This window comes from Cibotium barometz, chromosome 3, assembly GCF_041138505.1.
Source record: "Cibotium barometz isolate CiBa-2024 chromosome 3, ASM4113850v1, whole genome shotgun sequence".
Taxonomy (NCBI): Eukaryota; Viridiplantae; Streptophyta; class Polypodiopsida; order Cyatheales; family Cibotiaceae; genus Cibotium; species Cibotium barometz.
The window spans coordinates 31125697-31141696 of NC_141048.1; the positions used below are offsets into that span (position 1 = coordinate 31125697).

The window sequence follows — 16000 nt, forward strand, 5'->3', positions numbered from 1 at the left end:
GTGAAGGCTTGTTACTTGTGTATATACTTGTTGTCATCCATTGGCTTTGTTGCACTTATATTGAGGATGTAAACTGTTGTGTTCATTGCTTGGGCCCAAAAAGAATTTGAAAGACCTCTCTTTGCAAACTTCTATTGAGCATGTAAATTGTTGTGTTCATTGCTTCGGCCCAAGAAGAGCTTAGAAAACCCTCATCATGAGCATACTTTGAGCCGTCTCCACAACAATTGTCCAATTTTTTGGGCTTGACAGCTCCATAGTAAGCTATGCCATTGAATGCTACTCTCTTACCAACAAAATCCGACTTGGTGATCTGTCCGACTTTGAAATGAGAAAGTGAAGGCTTGTTACTTGTGTATATACTTCTTGTCATCCATCCTTGTTGCACTTCTATTAAGGATGTAAACTTTTGTGTTCACTTCTTCGGCCCGAAAAGAATTTGAAAGACCTCTCTTTGCAAACTTCTATTGAGCATGTAAACTGTTGTGTTCACTGCTTCGGCCCAAAAAGAGCTTAGAAGACCCTTCTCATTGAGCATACTTTGAGCCATCTCCACAACAATTGTCCCATTTTTTGGGCTTGACAACTCCATTATATCGTTGAATGCTACTCTTACCAACAAAATCCGACTTGGTGATCTATCCTTAGCTTCTTCACCTTCATGTTTTGACCATTGCAATCTTGAACTATGCAAAAGCTTTCTTGAGGAAATAAAAGACAAGGTGGAGAAAGCACCTCTTAAATCCATTGTTTGTATCTTCCCACAGAGATGTGCATGAATGAGTTGTAGAGGAAATGTAGACTTAGTATCAGACATCTTGCAAAAAGGGTTGTGGGTGCTACTTGTCCATCATGTAGGCTTCGTAATTTTCTAGTATGGCAACGATTGAAGGAAAGATCCAACATCATTCCCTTCTTTTGAATTTGTAGAAGAGTTCAAGGGTCAATATGGCTAAAGTTATCATGCCACAATGTGCTAGCTTCCACACCCTGCTCGCAATATGAGTGTTGAAAGCTCATACAGATTGTTTCTTTGTAATGCCCCATCCCACAATCTTGTCTTGAAAATCCATGATGACTACTTGTTTTTCGTTGAAGAGAAATTGTAAAATCACGATCGTTGATGGCTGAAATGAATAGGAAGTTCTTGAACTTTACAAGGTAACACCTGACAACTTTGCCTGTAGCAAGCTTGCGTTCCTTGTGAGACACAATCTGTTCTGATTGCAAAATTTTCTCAAGCTCATCCACTTCTTGTGGATCCTTAATAACCGGTTCACCGGGCTCTGGCTCTACATACTTGCGAAGGAGACTCACATGAAAAGCATTGTGTATGTGCCAATGACTAGGCAATGTCAACTTGAAAGCCACTTCATTGATCTTCTTGATCACTTGAAAAGGCCCATAGTACCTGGTTGTAAGCTAGGGTATGCACCCTCTTTGCCAGGCCTCTTTTCAAGTCTTGCTTTCTCGAATTTCAGCAATACCCAATCATTCTCTTTGACAAGCCTAGTTGGTATTCTTGATTTTACCCAGGGTTTTGGCAAGCCTTAGACCCCAAAAGCTGTGCATGGTGAAAGGTTCAATATCAATTTCAAATGGCCACCTCCAAAAGTGGAGATTCACATGCCTTGGGAAAGGGTGGGAGCAGGAGAACCCAGCACAGGAGGCACTCTATTTTGTTGAAAGCGAGCAAACTAAATTTTTTAAAAGCATGTTTGGGTTAAGAGGGTTAGTGAGAGTAGCTAAAATACATACATACATATGTATGTGTGTAGCTACCTTCGTACCTATGAGAGTGAGAAGTAACAGTTTTCCTGAACGCAGTTTCTTGAAATAAGTAGTCATCCAATGCAAAATGTTTTGGAAGGTAGTCTGCTGCTATAAAGCTTTTTCAGAAAATCATAAAGCTGTTTATTTTTTGGAAGGATTTGCTAATTTCTCCTTTTCTGCTAATCAGAGGGAATCAGTTCAGGAATGCTAAGCAGTGGAGATGTTGCTCTGGCATCATCAATATCCAAGATCATAGCATCAACTCTAACTTATCCTCATGAGGTAAACCATCCTTTTCCAAGCAATGTTTGAATTTTTCAATTTTAAGCGAACACTGGCATATCCAAAGTGCTGCAAACATAACGAGTTATTTCCTCGAATCATTACTCAGGTTGTAAGATCTAGACTGCAAGAGCAAAGCCACTCCAAGTATGCAGAAGTTCGGTACAAAGGTGTCATTGATTGCGTCAGAAAGGTTTACCTGAAAGAAGGCATTGCAGGTTTTTATAGTGGCTGTGCAACTAATCTCATGAGGACGACACCTGCTGCTGTGATCACATTTACCAGTTACGAGCTCATCCGAAAGAAGCTGGAAAAGATGTTTCCACCTAAATCACAGCCCACATCAAACTCATCAGAGAGTTATTCTGGAGTTGAGCACGCTTCACCAGTCGCACTGGAGAAGGGAGCTCTGCATCTGCAAAAGTGAAGCCTTTGCCTTTGCGTCAAAAAGATCACTTGCATGCCTCGAGCCAGTAATAACCCTTTTCACACCTGAAAGTTTCATGCCCATTTTTGGGGTGTGCAAGATCTACCAGGGTCACATCACAACATGTGTGTACATCATTATAAAACTGCAACTGGTGTTAGCTAACTCTTTAGAGGGGGTTGAGGGCTATTGAGCTCTGCTGTGATAAGCCAAGCAGGAAATTTTTGCATTATATTGATTTAGCACAGCCAACAAAATTATTGGCAACTTATCTTTTCCAAACAAAACGGAGAAAGAACATCATGTACTCATGGCCGGGAAGCAGGTCGTGGATTGCATCAAGCCAAGTTGCTTGACCCATGCCGTGTGTATTTTTTATAATCCTTATTTTCTTCTAGATAAGCAGTGTTCTTCTGACATTGGGTCGTAAGTCTGCATTAAGATCAAAAGACAGTTTGCATCTGGCATTGGTGTTGTCCAGGTAAAGAGGGACAGCAAAACACATGTATATTGCTCAGCACGTGTCTTTAATATGGTGTTTTGGTCTTATTGAACGACTCTTATGTGAATGGGTTGATTTGTATCACTTTTTCTAATGCTTGGCACATTTCTACACAAAGCATAACTGGTTTTATTTACCTCCATGCTTATGTTCATGGCTCCTGATGAACCAGAGGAAATATCCACAAATTTGCATGAATGATGAAATGCTTTGTGCTGATGCACACATTCAACTTAGTGTTTAGTTACATCAACTCATTATAGAGTATTTGAGTTATGGCTATAACATTGTTGTCTTGTGCTTATGAATTCATCCAGCCAAGCTTATAAGGTGTTTGTTTTCTCTTTGCAAAGCAAATATATGATCAACAATAACGTAATGTGATACTAGAGTATCTCTTGCTAATCCAAGGAATATATCTTGAACTAAGTGTGAAGCAATAGCTTGTCACACTGGTGTCCAAATCACCAACCTTGTTTGAGTCATAAAGCTCACGAAGAGTTTTATTTGTAGTGTAGGTCATGCCATAAGCTGGTGTTCCATGGACATAGCATAGTATCTCTGCATCCCTAGTTTTCAATGGCTCTCTTATGGCTGGTTGGAAAACTTGCTTAAGACACCAGCACCAAAGATGATGAATGGCCTAGTATTACATAAGAAAATAAGACTTCTCAGAGCTCTCATCTACGAGTGGTAAAATTTCCTCCATAGAAAGCTTTGACCCAACCGCCATAGAAGGCACAACTGTGCAATCACAACCAAACACTTTGAAATGAGAAAGTGAAGGCTTGTTACTTGTGTATATACTTGTTGTCATCCATTGGCTTTGTTGCACTTATATTGAGGATGTAAACTGTTGTGTTCATTGCTTGGGCCCAAAAAGAATTTGAAAGACCTCTCTTTGCAAACTTCTATTGAGCATGTAAATTGTTGTGTTCATTGCTTCGGCCCAAGAAGAGCTTAGAAAACCCTCATCATGAGCATACTTTGAGCCGTCTCCACAACAATTGTCCAATTTTTTGGGCTTGACAGCTCCATAGTAAGCTATGCCATTGAATGCTACTCTCTTACCAACAAAATCCGACTTGGTGATCTGTCCGACTTTGAAATGAGAAAGTGAAGGCTTGTTACTTGTGTATATACTTCTTGTCATCCATCCTTGTTGCACTTCTATTAAGGATGTAAACTTTTGTGTTCACTTCTTCGGCCCGAAAAGAATTTGAAAGACCTCTCTTTGCAAACTTCTATTGAGCATGTAAACTGTTGTGTTCACTGCTTCGGCCCAAAAAGAGCTTAGAAGACCCTTCTCATTGAGCATACTTTGAGCCATCTCCACAACAATTGTCCCATTTTTTGGGCTTGACAACTCCATTATATCGTTGAATGCTACTCTTACCAACAAAATCCGACTTGGTGATCTATCCTTAGCTTCGTCACCTTCATGTTTTGACCATTGCAATCTTGAACTATGCAAAAGCTTTCTTGAGGAAATAAAAGACAAGGTGGAGAAAGCACCTCTTAAATCCATTGTTTGTATCTTCCCACAGAGATGTGCATGAATGAGTTGTAGAGGAAATGTAGACTTAGTATCAGACATCTTGCAAAAAGGGTTGTGGGTGCTACTTGTCCATCATGTAGGCTTCGTAATTTTCTAGTATGGCAACGATTGAAGGAAAGATCCAACATCATTCCCTTCTTTTGAATTTGTAGAAGAGTTCAAGGGTCAATATGGCTAAAGTTATCATGCCACAATGTGCTAGCTTCCACACCCTGCTCGCAATATGAGTGTTGAAAGCTCATACAGATTGTTTCTTTGTAATGCCCCATCCCACAATCTTGTCTTGAAAATCCATGATGACTACTTGTTTTTCGTTGAAGAGAAATTGTAAAATCACGATCGTTGATGGCTGAAATGAATAGGAAGTTCTTGAACTTTACAAGGTAACACCTGACAACTTTGCCTGTAGCAAGCTTGCGTTCCTTGTGAGACACAATCTGTTCTGATTGCAAAATTTTCTCAAGCTCATCCACTTCTTGTGGATCCTTAATAACCGGTTCACCGGGCTCTGGCTCTACATACTTGCGAAGGAGACTCACATGAAAAGCATTGTGTATGTGCCAATGACTAGGCAATGTCAACTTGAAAGCCACTTCATTGATCTTCTTGATCACTTGAAAAGGCCCATAGTACCTGGTTGTAAGCTAGGGTATGCATCCTCTTTGCCAGGCCTCTTTTCAAGTCTTGCTTTCTCGAATTTCAGCAATACCCAATCATTCTCTTTGACAAGCCTAGTTGGTATTCTTGATTTTACCCAGGGTTTTGGCAAGCCTTAGACCCCAAAAGCTGTGCATGGTGAAAGGGTCAATATCAATTTCAAATGGCCACCTCCAAAAGTGGAGATTCACATGCCTTGGGAAAGGGTGGGAGCAGGAGAACCCAGCACAGGAGGCACTCTATTTTGTTGAAAGCGAGCAAACTAAATTTTTTAAAAGCATGTTTGGGTTAAGAGGGTTAGTGAGAGTAGCTAAAATACATACATACATATGTATGTGTGTAGCTACCTTCGTACCTATGAGAGTGAGAAGTAACAGTTTTCCTGAACGCAGTTTCTTGAAATAAGTAGTCATCCAATGCAAAATGTTTTGGAAGGTAGTCTGCTGCTATAAAGCTTTTTCAGAAAATCATAAAGCTGTTTATTTTTTGGAAGGATTTGCTAATTTCTCCTTTTCTGCTAATCAGAGGGAATCAGTTCAGGAATGCTAAGCAGTGGAGATGTTGCTCTGGCATCATCAATATCCAAGATCATAGCATCAACTCTAACTTATCCTCATGAGGTAAACCATCCTTTTCCAAGCAATGTTTGAATTTTTCAATTTTAAGCGAACACTGGCATATCCAAAGTGCTACAAACATAACGAGTTATTTCCTCGAATCATTACTCAGGTTGTAAGATCTAGACTGCAAGAGCAAAGCCACTCCAAGTATGCAGAAGTTCGGTACAAAGGTGTCATTGATTGCGTCAGAAAGGTTTACCTGAAAGAAGGCATTGCAGGTTTTTATAGTGGCTGTGCAACTAATCTCATGAGGACGACACCTGCTGCTGTGATCACATTTACCAGTTACGAGCTCATCCGAAAGAAGCTGGAAAAGATGTTTCCACCTAAATCACAGCCCACATCAAACTCATCAGAGAGTTATTCTGGAGTTGAGCACGCTTCACCAGTCGCACTGGAGAAGGGAGCTCTGCATCTGCAAAAGTGAAGCCTTTGCCTTTGCGTCAAAAAGATCACTTGCATGCCTCGAGCCAGTAATAACCCTTTTCACACCTGAAAGTTTCATGCCCATTTTTGGGGTGTGCAAGATCTACCAGGGTCACATCACAACATGTGTGTACATCATTATAAAACTGCAACTGGTGTTAGCTAACTCTTTAGAGGGGGTTGAGGGCTATTGAGCTCTGCTGTGATAAGCCAAGCAGGAAATTTTTGCATTATATTGATTTAGCACAGCCAACAAAATTATTGGCAACTTATCTTTTCCAAACAAAACGGAGAAAGAACATCATGTACTCATGGCCGGGAAGCAGGTCGTGGATTGCATCAAGCCAAGTTGCTTGACCCATGTCGTGTGTATTTTTTATAATCCTTATTTTCTTCTAGATAAGCAGTGTTCTTCTGACATTGGGTCGTAAGTCTGCATTAAGATCAAAAGACAGTTTGCATCTGGCATTGGTGTTGTCCAGGTAAAGAGGGACAGCAAAACACATGTATATTGCTCAGCACGTGTCTTTAATATGGTGTTTTGGTCTTATTGAACGACTCTTATGTGAATGGGTTGATTTGTATCACTTTTTCTAATGCTTGGTACATTTCTACACAAAGCATAACTGGTTTTATTTACCTCCATGCTTATGTTCATGGCTCCTGATGAACCAGAGGAAATATCCACAAATTTGCATGAATGATGAAATGCTTTGTGCTGATGCACACATTCAACTTAGTGTTTAGTTACATCAACTCATTATAGAGTATTTGAGTTATGGCTATAACATTGTTGTCTTGTGCTTATGAATTCATCCAGCCAAGCTTATAAGGTGTTTGTTTTCTCTTTGCAAAGCAAATATATGATCAACAATAACGTAATGTGATACTAGAGTATCTCTTGCTAATCCAAGGAATATATCTTGAACTAAGTGTGAAGCAATAGCTTGTCACACTGGTGTCCAAATCACCAACCTTGTTTGAGTCATAAAGCTCACGAAGAGTTTTATTTGTAGTGTAGGTCATGCCATAAGCTGGTGTTCCATGGACATAGCATAGTATTTCTGCATCCCTAGTTTTCAATGGCTCTCTTATGGCTGGTTGGAAAACTTGCTTAAGACACCAGCACCAAAGATGATGAATGGCCTAGTATTACATAACAAAATAAGACTTCTCGGAGCTCTCATCTACGAGTGGTAAAATTTCCTCCATAGAAAGCTTTGACCCAACCGCCATAGAAGGCACAACTGTGCAATCACAACCAAACACTTTGAAATGAGAAAGTGAAGGCTTGTTACTTGTGTATATACTTGTTGTCATCCATTGGCTTTGTTGCACTTATATTGAGGATGTAAACTGTTGTGTTCATTGCTTGGGCCCAAAAAGAATTTGAAAGACCTCTCTTTGCAAACTTCTATTGAGCATGTAAATTGTTGTGTTCATTGCTTCGGCCCAAGAAGAGCTTAGAAAACCCTCATCATGAGCATACTTTGAGCCGTCTCCACAACAATTGTCCAATTTTTTGGGCTTGACAGCTCCATAGTAAGCTATGCCATTGAATGCTACTCTCTTACCAACAAAATCCGGCTTGGTGATCTGTCCGACTTTGAAATGAGAAAGTGAAGGCTTGTTACTTGTGTATATACTTCTTTTCATCCATCCTTGTTGCACTTCTATTAAGGATGTAAACTTTTGTGTTCACTTCTTCGGCCCGAAAAGAATTTGAAAGACCTCTCTTTGCAAACTTCTATTGAGCATGTAAACTGTTGTGTTCACTGCTTCGGCCCAAAAAGAGCTTAGAAGACCCTTCTCATTGAGCATACTTTGAGCCATCTCCACAACAATTGTCCCATTTTTTGGGCTTGACAACTCCATTATATCGTTGAATGCTACTCTTACCAACAAAATCCGACTTGGTGATCTATCCTTAGCTTCTTCACCTTCATGTTTTGACCATTGCAATCTTGAACTATGCAAAAGCTTTCTTGAGGAAATAAAAGACAAGGTGGAGAAAGCACCTCTTAAATCCATTGTTTGTATCTTCCCACAGAGATGTGCATGAATGAGTTGTAGAGGAAATGTAGACTGAGTATCAGACATCTTGCAAAAAGGGTTGTGGGTGCTACTTGTCCATCATATAGGCTTCGTAATTTTCTAGTATGGCAACGATTGAAGGAAAGATCCAACATCATTCCCTTCTTTTGAATTTGTAGAAGAGTTCGAGGGTCAATATGGCTAAAGTTATCATGCCACAATGTGCTAGCTTCCACACCCTGCTCGCAATATGAGTGTTGAAAGCTCATACAGATTGTTTCTTTGTAATGCCCCATCCCACAATCTTGTCTTGAAAATCCATGATGACTACTTGTTTTTCATTGAAGAGAAATTGTAAAATCACGATCGTTGATGGCTGAAATGAATAGGAAGTTCTTCAACTTTACAAGGCAACACCTGACAACTTTGCCTGTAGCAAGCTTGCGTTCCTTGTGAGACACAATCTGTTCTGATTGCAAAATTTTCTCAAGCTCATCCACTTCTTGTGGATCCTTAATAACCGGTTCACCGGGCTCTGGCTCTACATACTTGCGAAGGAGACTCACATGAAAAGCATTGTGTATGTGCCAATGACTAGGCAATGTCAACTTGAAAGCCACTTCATTGATCTTCTTGATCACTTGAAAAGGCCCATAGTACCTGGTTGTAAGCTAGGGTATGCACCCTCTTTGCCAGGCCTCTTTTCAAGTCTTGCTTTCTCGAATTTCAGCAATACCCAATCATTCTCTTTGACAAGCCTAGTTGGTATTCTTGATTTTACCCAGGGTTTTGGCAAGCTTTAGACCCCAAAAGCTGTGCATGGTGAAAGGGTCAATATCAATTTCAAATGGCCACCTCCAAAAGTGGAGATTCACATGCCTTGGGAAAGGGTGGGAGCAGGAGAACCCAGCACAGGAGGCACTCTATTTTGTTGAAAGCGAGCAAACTAAATTTTTTAAAAGCATGTTTGGGTTAAGAGGGTTAGTGAGAGTAGCTAAAATACATACATACATATGTATGTGTGTAGCTACCTTCGTACCTATGAGAGTGAGAAGTAACAGTTTTCCTGAATGCAGTTTCTTGAAATAAGTAGTCATCCACCCAATGCAAAATGTTTTGGAAGGTAGTCTGCTGCTATAAAGCTTTTTCAGAAAATCATAAAGCTGTTTATTTTTTGGAAGGATTTGCTAATTTCTCCTTTTCTGCTAATCAGAGGGAATCAGTTCAGGAATGCTAAGCAGTGGAGATGTTGCTCTGGCATCATCAATATCCAAGATCATAGCATCAACTCTAACTTATCCTCATGAGGTAAACCATCCTTTTCCAAGCAATGTTTGAATTTTTCAATTTTAAGCGAACACTGGCATATCCAAAGTGCTGCAAACATAACCAGTTATTTCCTCGAATCATTACTCAGGTTGTAAGATCTAGACTGCAAGAGCAAAGCCACTCCAAGTATGCAGAAGTTCGGTACAAAGGTGTCATTGATTGCGTCAGAAAGGTTTACCTGAAAGAAGGCATTGCAAGTTTTTATAGTGGCTGTGCAACTAATCTCATGAGGACGACACCTACTGCTGCTGTGATCACATTTACCAGTTACGAGCTCATCCGAAAGAAGCTGGAAAAGATGTTTCCACCTAAATCACAGCCCACATCAAACTCATCAGAGAGTTATTCTGGAGTTGAGCACGCTTCACCAGTCGCACTGGAGAAGGGAGCTCTGCATCTGCAAAAGTGAAGCCTTTGCCTTTGCGTCAAAAAGATCACTTGCATGCCTCGAGCCAGTAATAACCCTTTTCACACCTGAAAGTTTCATGCCCATTTTTTGGGGTGTGCAAGATCTACCAGGGTCACATCACAACATGTGTGTACATCATTATAAAACTGCAACTGGTGTTAGCTAACTCTTTAGAGGGGGTTGAGGGCTATTGAGCTCTGCTGTGATAAGCCAAGCAGGAAATTTTTGCATTATATTGATTTAGCACAGCCAACAAAATTATTGGCAACTTATCTTTTCCAAACAAAACGGAGAAAGAACATCATGTACTCATGGCCGGGAAGCAGGTCGTGGATTGCATCAAGCCAAGTTGCTTGACCCATGTCGTGTGTATTTTTTATAATCCTTATTTTCTTCTAGATAAGCAGTGTTCTTCTGACATTGGGTCGTAAGTCTGCATTAAGATCAAAAGACAGTTTGCATCTGGCATTGGGGTTGTCTAGGTAAAGAGGGACAGCAAAACACATGTATATTGCTCAGCACGTGTCTTTAATATGGTGTTTTGGTCTTATTGAACGACTCTTATGTGAATGGGTTGATTTGTATCACTTTTTCTAATGCTTGGCACATTTCTACACAAAGCATAACTGGTTTTATTTACCTCCATGCTTATGTTCATGGCTCCTGATGAACCAGAGGAAATATCCACAAATTTGCATGAATGATGAAATGCTTTGTGCTGATGCACACATTCAACTTAGTGTTTAGTTACATCAACTCATTATAGAGTATTTGAGTTATGGCTATAACATTGTTGTCTTGTGCTTATGAATTCATCCAGCCAAGCTTATAAGGTGTTTGTTTTCTCTTTGCAAAGCAAATATATGATCAACAATAACGTAATGTGATACTAGAGTATCTCTTGCTAATCCAAGGAATATATCTTGAACTAAGTGTGAAGCAATAGCTTGTCACACTGGTGTCCAAATCACCAACCTTGTTTGAGTCATAAAGCTCACGAAGAGTTTTATTTGTAGTGTAGGTCATGCCATAAGCTGGTGTTCCATGGACATAGCATAGTATCTCTGCATCCCTAGTTTTCAATGGCTCTCTTATGGCTGGTTGGAAAACTTGCTTAAGACACCAGCACCAAAGATGATGAATGGCCTAGTATTACATAAGAAAATAAGACTTCTCAGAGCTCTCATCTACGAGTGGTAAAATTTCCTCCATAGAAAGCTTTGACCCAACCGCCATAGAAGGCACAACTGTGCAATCACAACCAAACACTTTGAAATGAGAAAGTGAAGGCTTGTTACTTGTGTATATACTTGTTGTCATCCATTGGCTTTGTTGCACTTATATTGAGGATGTAAACTGTTGTGTTCATTGCTTGGGCCCAAAAAGAATTTGAAAGACCTCTCTTTGCAAACTTCTATTGAGCATGTAAATTGTTGTGTTCATTGCTTCGGCCCAAGAAGAGCTTAGAAAACCCTCATCATGAGCATACTTTGAGCCGTCTCCACAACAATTGTCCAATTTTTTGGGCTTGACAGCTCCATAGTAAGCTATGCCATTGAATGCTACTCTCTTACCAACAAAATCCGACTTGGTGATCTGTCCGACTTTGAAATGAGAAAGTGAAGGCTTGTTACTTGTGTATATACTTCTTGTCATCCATCCTTGTTGCACTTCTATTAAGGATGTAAACTTTTGTGTTCACTTCTTCGGCCCGAAAAGAATTTGAAAGACCTCTCTTTGCAAACTTCTATTGAGCATGTAAACTGTTGTGTTCACTGCTTCGGTCCAAAAAGAGCTTAGAAGACCCTTCTCATTGAGCATACTTTGAGCCATCTCCACAACAATTGTCCCATTTTTTGGGCTTGACAACTCCATTATATCGTTGAATGCTACTCTTACCAACAAAATCCGACTTGGTGATCTATCCTTAGCTTCTTCACCTTCATGTTTTGACCATTGCAATCTTGAACTATGCAAAAGCTTTCTTGAGGAAATAAAAGACAAGGTGGAGAAAGCACCTCTTAAATCCATTGTTTGTATCTTCCCACAGAGATGTGCATGAATGAGTTGTAGAGGAAATGTAGACTCAGTATCAGACATCTTGCAAAAAGGGTTGTGGGTGCTACTTGTCCATCATGTAGGCTTCGTAATTTTCTAGTATGGCAACGATTGAAGGAAAGATCCAACATCATTCCCTTCTTTTGAATTTGTAGAAGAGTTCAAGGGTCAATATGGCTAAAGTTATCATGCCACAATGTGATAGCTTCCACACCCTGCTCGCAATATGAGTGTTGAAAGCTCATACAGATTGTTTCTTTGTAATGCCCCATCCCACAATCTTGTCTTGAAAATCCATGATGACTACTTGTTTTTCGTTGAAGAGAAATTGTAAAATCACGATCGTTGATGGCTGAAATGAATAGGAAGTTCTTCAACTTTACAAGGTAACACCTGACAGCTTTGCCTGTAGCAAGCTTGCGTTCCTTGTGAGACACAATCTGTTCTGATTGCAAAATTTTCTCAAGCTCATCCACTTCTTGTGGATCCTTAATAACCGGTTCACCGGGCTCTGGCTCTACATACTTGCGAAGGAGACTCACATGAAAAGCATTGTGTATGTGCCAATGACTAGGCAATGTCAACTTGAAAGCCACTTCATTGATCTTCTTGATCACTTGAAAAGGCCCATAGTACCTGGTTGTAAGCTAGGGTATGCACCCTCTTTGCCAGGCCTCTTTTCAAGTCTTGCTTTCTCGAATCATTCTCTTTGACAAGCCTAGTTGGTATTCTTGATTTTACCCAGGGTCTTGGCAAGCCTTAGACCCCAAAAGCTGTGCATGGTGAAAGGGTCAATATCAATTTCAAATGGCCACCTCCAAAAGTGGAGATTCACATGCCTTGGGAAAGGGTGGGAGCAGGAGAACCCAGCACAGGAGGCAGTCTATTTTGTTGAAAGCGAGCAAACTAAATTTTTTAAAAGCATGTTTGGGTTAAGAGGGTTAGTGAGAGTAGCTAAAATACATACATACATATGTATGTGTGTAGCTACCTTCGTACCTATGAGAGTGAGAAGTAACAGTTTTCCTGAATGCAGTTTCTTGAAATAACAATGCAAAATGTTTTGGAAGGTAGTCTGCTGCTATAAAGCTTTTTCAGAAAATCATAAAGCTGTTTATTTTTTGGAAGGATTTGCTAATTTCTCCTTTTCTGCTAATCAGAGGGAATCAGTTCAGGAATGCTAAGCAGTGGAGATGTTGCTCTGGCATCATCAATATCCAAGATCATAGCATCAACTCTAACTTATCCTCATGAGGTAAACCATCCTTTTCCAAGCAATGTTTGAATTTTTCAATTTTAAGCGAACACTGGCATATCCAAAGTGCTGCAAACATAACCAGTTATTTCCTCGAATCATTACTCAGGTTGTAAGATCTAGACTGCAAGAGCAAAGCCACTCCAAGTATGCAGAAGTTCGGTACAAAGGTGTCATTGATTGCATCAGAAAGGTTTACCTGAAAGAAGGCATTGCAGGTTTTTATAGTGGCTGTGCAACTAATCTCATGAGGACGACACCTGCTGCTGCTGTGATCACATTTACCAGTTACGAGCTCATCCGAAAGAAGCTGGAAAAGATGTTTCCACCTAAATCACAGCCCACATCAAACTCATCAGAGAGTTATTCTGGAGTTGAGCACGCTTCACCAGTCGCACTGGAGAAGGGAGCTCTGCATCTGCAAAAGTGAAGCCTTTGCCTTTGCGTCAAAAAGATCACTTGCATGCCTCGAGCCAGTAATAACCCTTTTCACACCTGAAAGTTTCATGCCCATTTTTTGGGGTGTGCAAGATCTACCAGGGTCACATCACAACATGTGTGTACATCATTATAAAACTACAACTGGTGTTAGCTAACTCTTTAGAGGGGGTTGAGGGCTATTGAGCTTTGCTGTGATAAGCCAAGCAGGAAATTTTTGCATTATATTGATTTAGCACAGCCAACAAAATTGTTGGCAACTTATTTTTTCCAAACAAAACGGAGAAAGAACATCATGTACTCATGGCCGGGAAGCAGGTCGTGGATTGCATCAAGCCAAGTTGCTTGACCCATGTCGTGTGTATTTTTTATAATCCTTATTTTCTTCTAGATAAGCAGTGTTCTTCTGACATTGGGTCGTAAGTCTGCATTAAGATCAAAAGACAGTTTGCATCTGGCATTGGTGTTGTCTAGGTAAAGAGTGAAAAGATGCAGGGGGGAAGAGAGCTTGAGCTCTTGCAAGCACACACACACACTCACAAAACCCTAATAGAGAACACACAAGGTGAGAGGCTGAAAATCTTCTTCTTCTCTACTCAACACTCAACACACCATATACAAGAATAAGAGTACACACAATATGAAAGGTACTCAACCAAATACATACACGGGTTCTCTATAGTGTGAACCCGACTAAATGAGCTGGCGCTATAACTATGCCAGTCTCTAGAGTGGCTGTCACACAGCCTGTCATCCCACTGGCCGCATATCACCCAAGATCTCACCAACCATGCCAGTGGTGTAAGTGCGGGGCCTATCCCCCAGGCGGGTCATCAGTGTCCACCGCCTCACTAGAGCTCGATATCTCAACACTCCCCCTCAAGCTCAACTCCATCTCATGTACACCAAGCGAAGCCCTGAATCTGCGGAGCTTCTCTGTACCCAATGCTTTGGTGAAGATGTCAGCTACCTGATCCTCTGTGCTGACATAAACAAGGTCAAGGTCTCCTGCCAAGACCTTCTCTCTGACGAAGTGGTAGTGTCCTCTATGTGCTTCGTACGAGCATGAAAGACTGGGTTCCTGGCCAACTGTATACTGCTAATGTTGTCACAGAAAATGACAACTTGTCTATCCACTGATAGACCCAAATCTGCAAGTAGCTTTCTCAACCAAGCTACCTCACATGCTGCCATAGCATCTCCTCTGTACTTGGCCTCTGTACTCGATAGAGCAACCGTAGGCTGCTTCTTGCTGCTCCAAGTCACAGCAGCACTCCCCAAAGAAAACATGAATCCACTGGTAGATCTTCTGTCTGAGATACTACCAGCCCAATCAGCATCTGTGTACCCATGTACACATATCTCTGTCCCAGTCTCATAGAATAGTCCACAATGCAAAGTAGACCTCACATACCTCAGTATGCGTCTCACAGCATCCAAATGCGGTTTTCGTGGAACCTGCATAAACTGACTCACCAACCCAACAGCATAGCTCAAATCTGGTCTGGTGATCGTCATGTAGATCAAACTTCCTACTATGCTCCTGTACATAGTAGGATCCTCCAAGATCTCTCCTGAATCTGCACTCAACTTGCCATTCTGATCCAATGGCACAGAAATAGGCTTACAGCCTGTCATACCATACTTGGACAACATGTCCAAGCCATACTGTCTCTGCAGTAATTCAATACCATGTGGTGACCTAATCACCTCAATGCCCAAGAAATATCTGAGCTCCCCCAGATCCTTCATCTCGAACTTCTGTCTAAGCAAGATCTTTACATCAAAGATATCTGCATCATGGTCCCCCGTAATGATCAAGTCATCTACATAGATGACAACAAGCACAACCCCTCTATCACCATGTCTCACATACAATGAGAAATCTGCATTGGCTACATGAAAGCCAATAGTGACAAGATATTCAGAAATCTTGTCAGACCATGCTCTTGGTGCTTGCTTTAAGCCATACAAGGCTTTCTTCAACCTGCAAACATGCTCGGGGTGACCCACATCCTCATAACCAGGTGGCTGCAACATATACACCTCTTCTTGCAAATCCCCATGCAAGAATGCATTCTTTACATCCATCTAATGTAAAGACCATTGCTTTGACGCAGCCACTGCTATCACAACTCCCACCGTTGCCATCTTGGCAACTGGGCTAAAAGTTTCCTCATAGTCAATCCCATATGTCTGCGCATATCCTTTGGCTACCAATCTAGCCTTGTA

General features: G+C 40.9%; 3 protein-coding genes across 4 annotated transcripts; all 3 read left to right on the forward strand.

The window, feature by feature from the left end:
• The first annotated feature begins 1884 nt into the window (after positions 1-1884).
• LOC147639946 (nicotinamide adenine dinucleotide transporter 1, chloroplastic-like) lies at positions 1885-2748 on the forward strand. Its single transcript, XM_086775539.1, has 2 exons — positions 1885-2055; positions 2165-2748. Exons 1-2 carry the CDS (start codon positions 1978-1980, stop codon positions 2480-2482), a joined length of 396 nt encoding a protein of 131 aa, XP_086631665.1. The 5' UTR covers positions 1885-1977; the 3' UTR covers positions 2483-2748.
• Positions 2749-5683: 2935 nt separating this feature from the next.
• LOC147639947 (nicotinamide adenine dinucleotide transporter 1, chloroplastic-like) lies at positions 5684-6512 on the forward strand. Its single transcript, XM_086775537.1, has 2 exons — positions 5684-5819; positions 5929-6512. The coding sequence occupies exons 1-2, from the start codon at positions 5742-5744 to the stop codon at positions 6244-6246; spliced, it is 396 nt and encodes a 131-aa protein (XP_086631663.1). The 5' UTR covers positions 5684-5741; the 3' UTR covers positions 6247-6512.
• A 2985-nt stretch (positions 6513-9497) lies between these two features.
• Positions 9498-14178, forward strand: LOC147639948 (nicotinamide adenine dinucleotide transporter 1, chloroplastic-like). Of its 2 annotated transcripts, XR_015262200.1 has the most exons (3): positions 9498-9587; positions 9697-13330; positions 13440-14178. XR_015262200.1 is itself a non-coding variant. In XM_086775542.1 (2 exons), the coding sequence occupies exons 1-2, from the start codon at positions 13253-13255 to the stop codon at positions 13758-13760; spliced, it is 399 nt and encodes a 132-aa protein (XP_086631668.1). In that variant the 5' UTR covers positions 9958-13252; the 3' UTR covers positions 13761-14178. The 2 variants fall into 2 exon arrangements, 1 of the variants encoding a protein (XP_086631668.1); XM_086775542.1 differs by lacking the exon at positions 9498-9587 and having other exon boundaries at positions 9958-13330.
• Positions 14179-16000: the final 1822 nt, after the last annotated feature.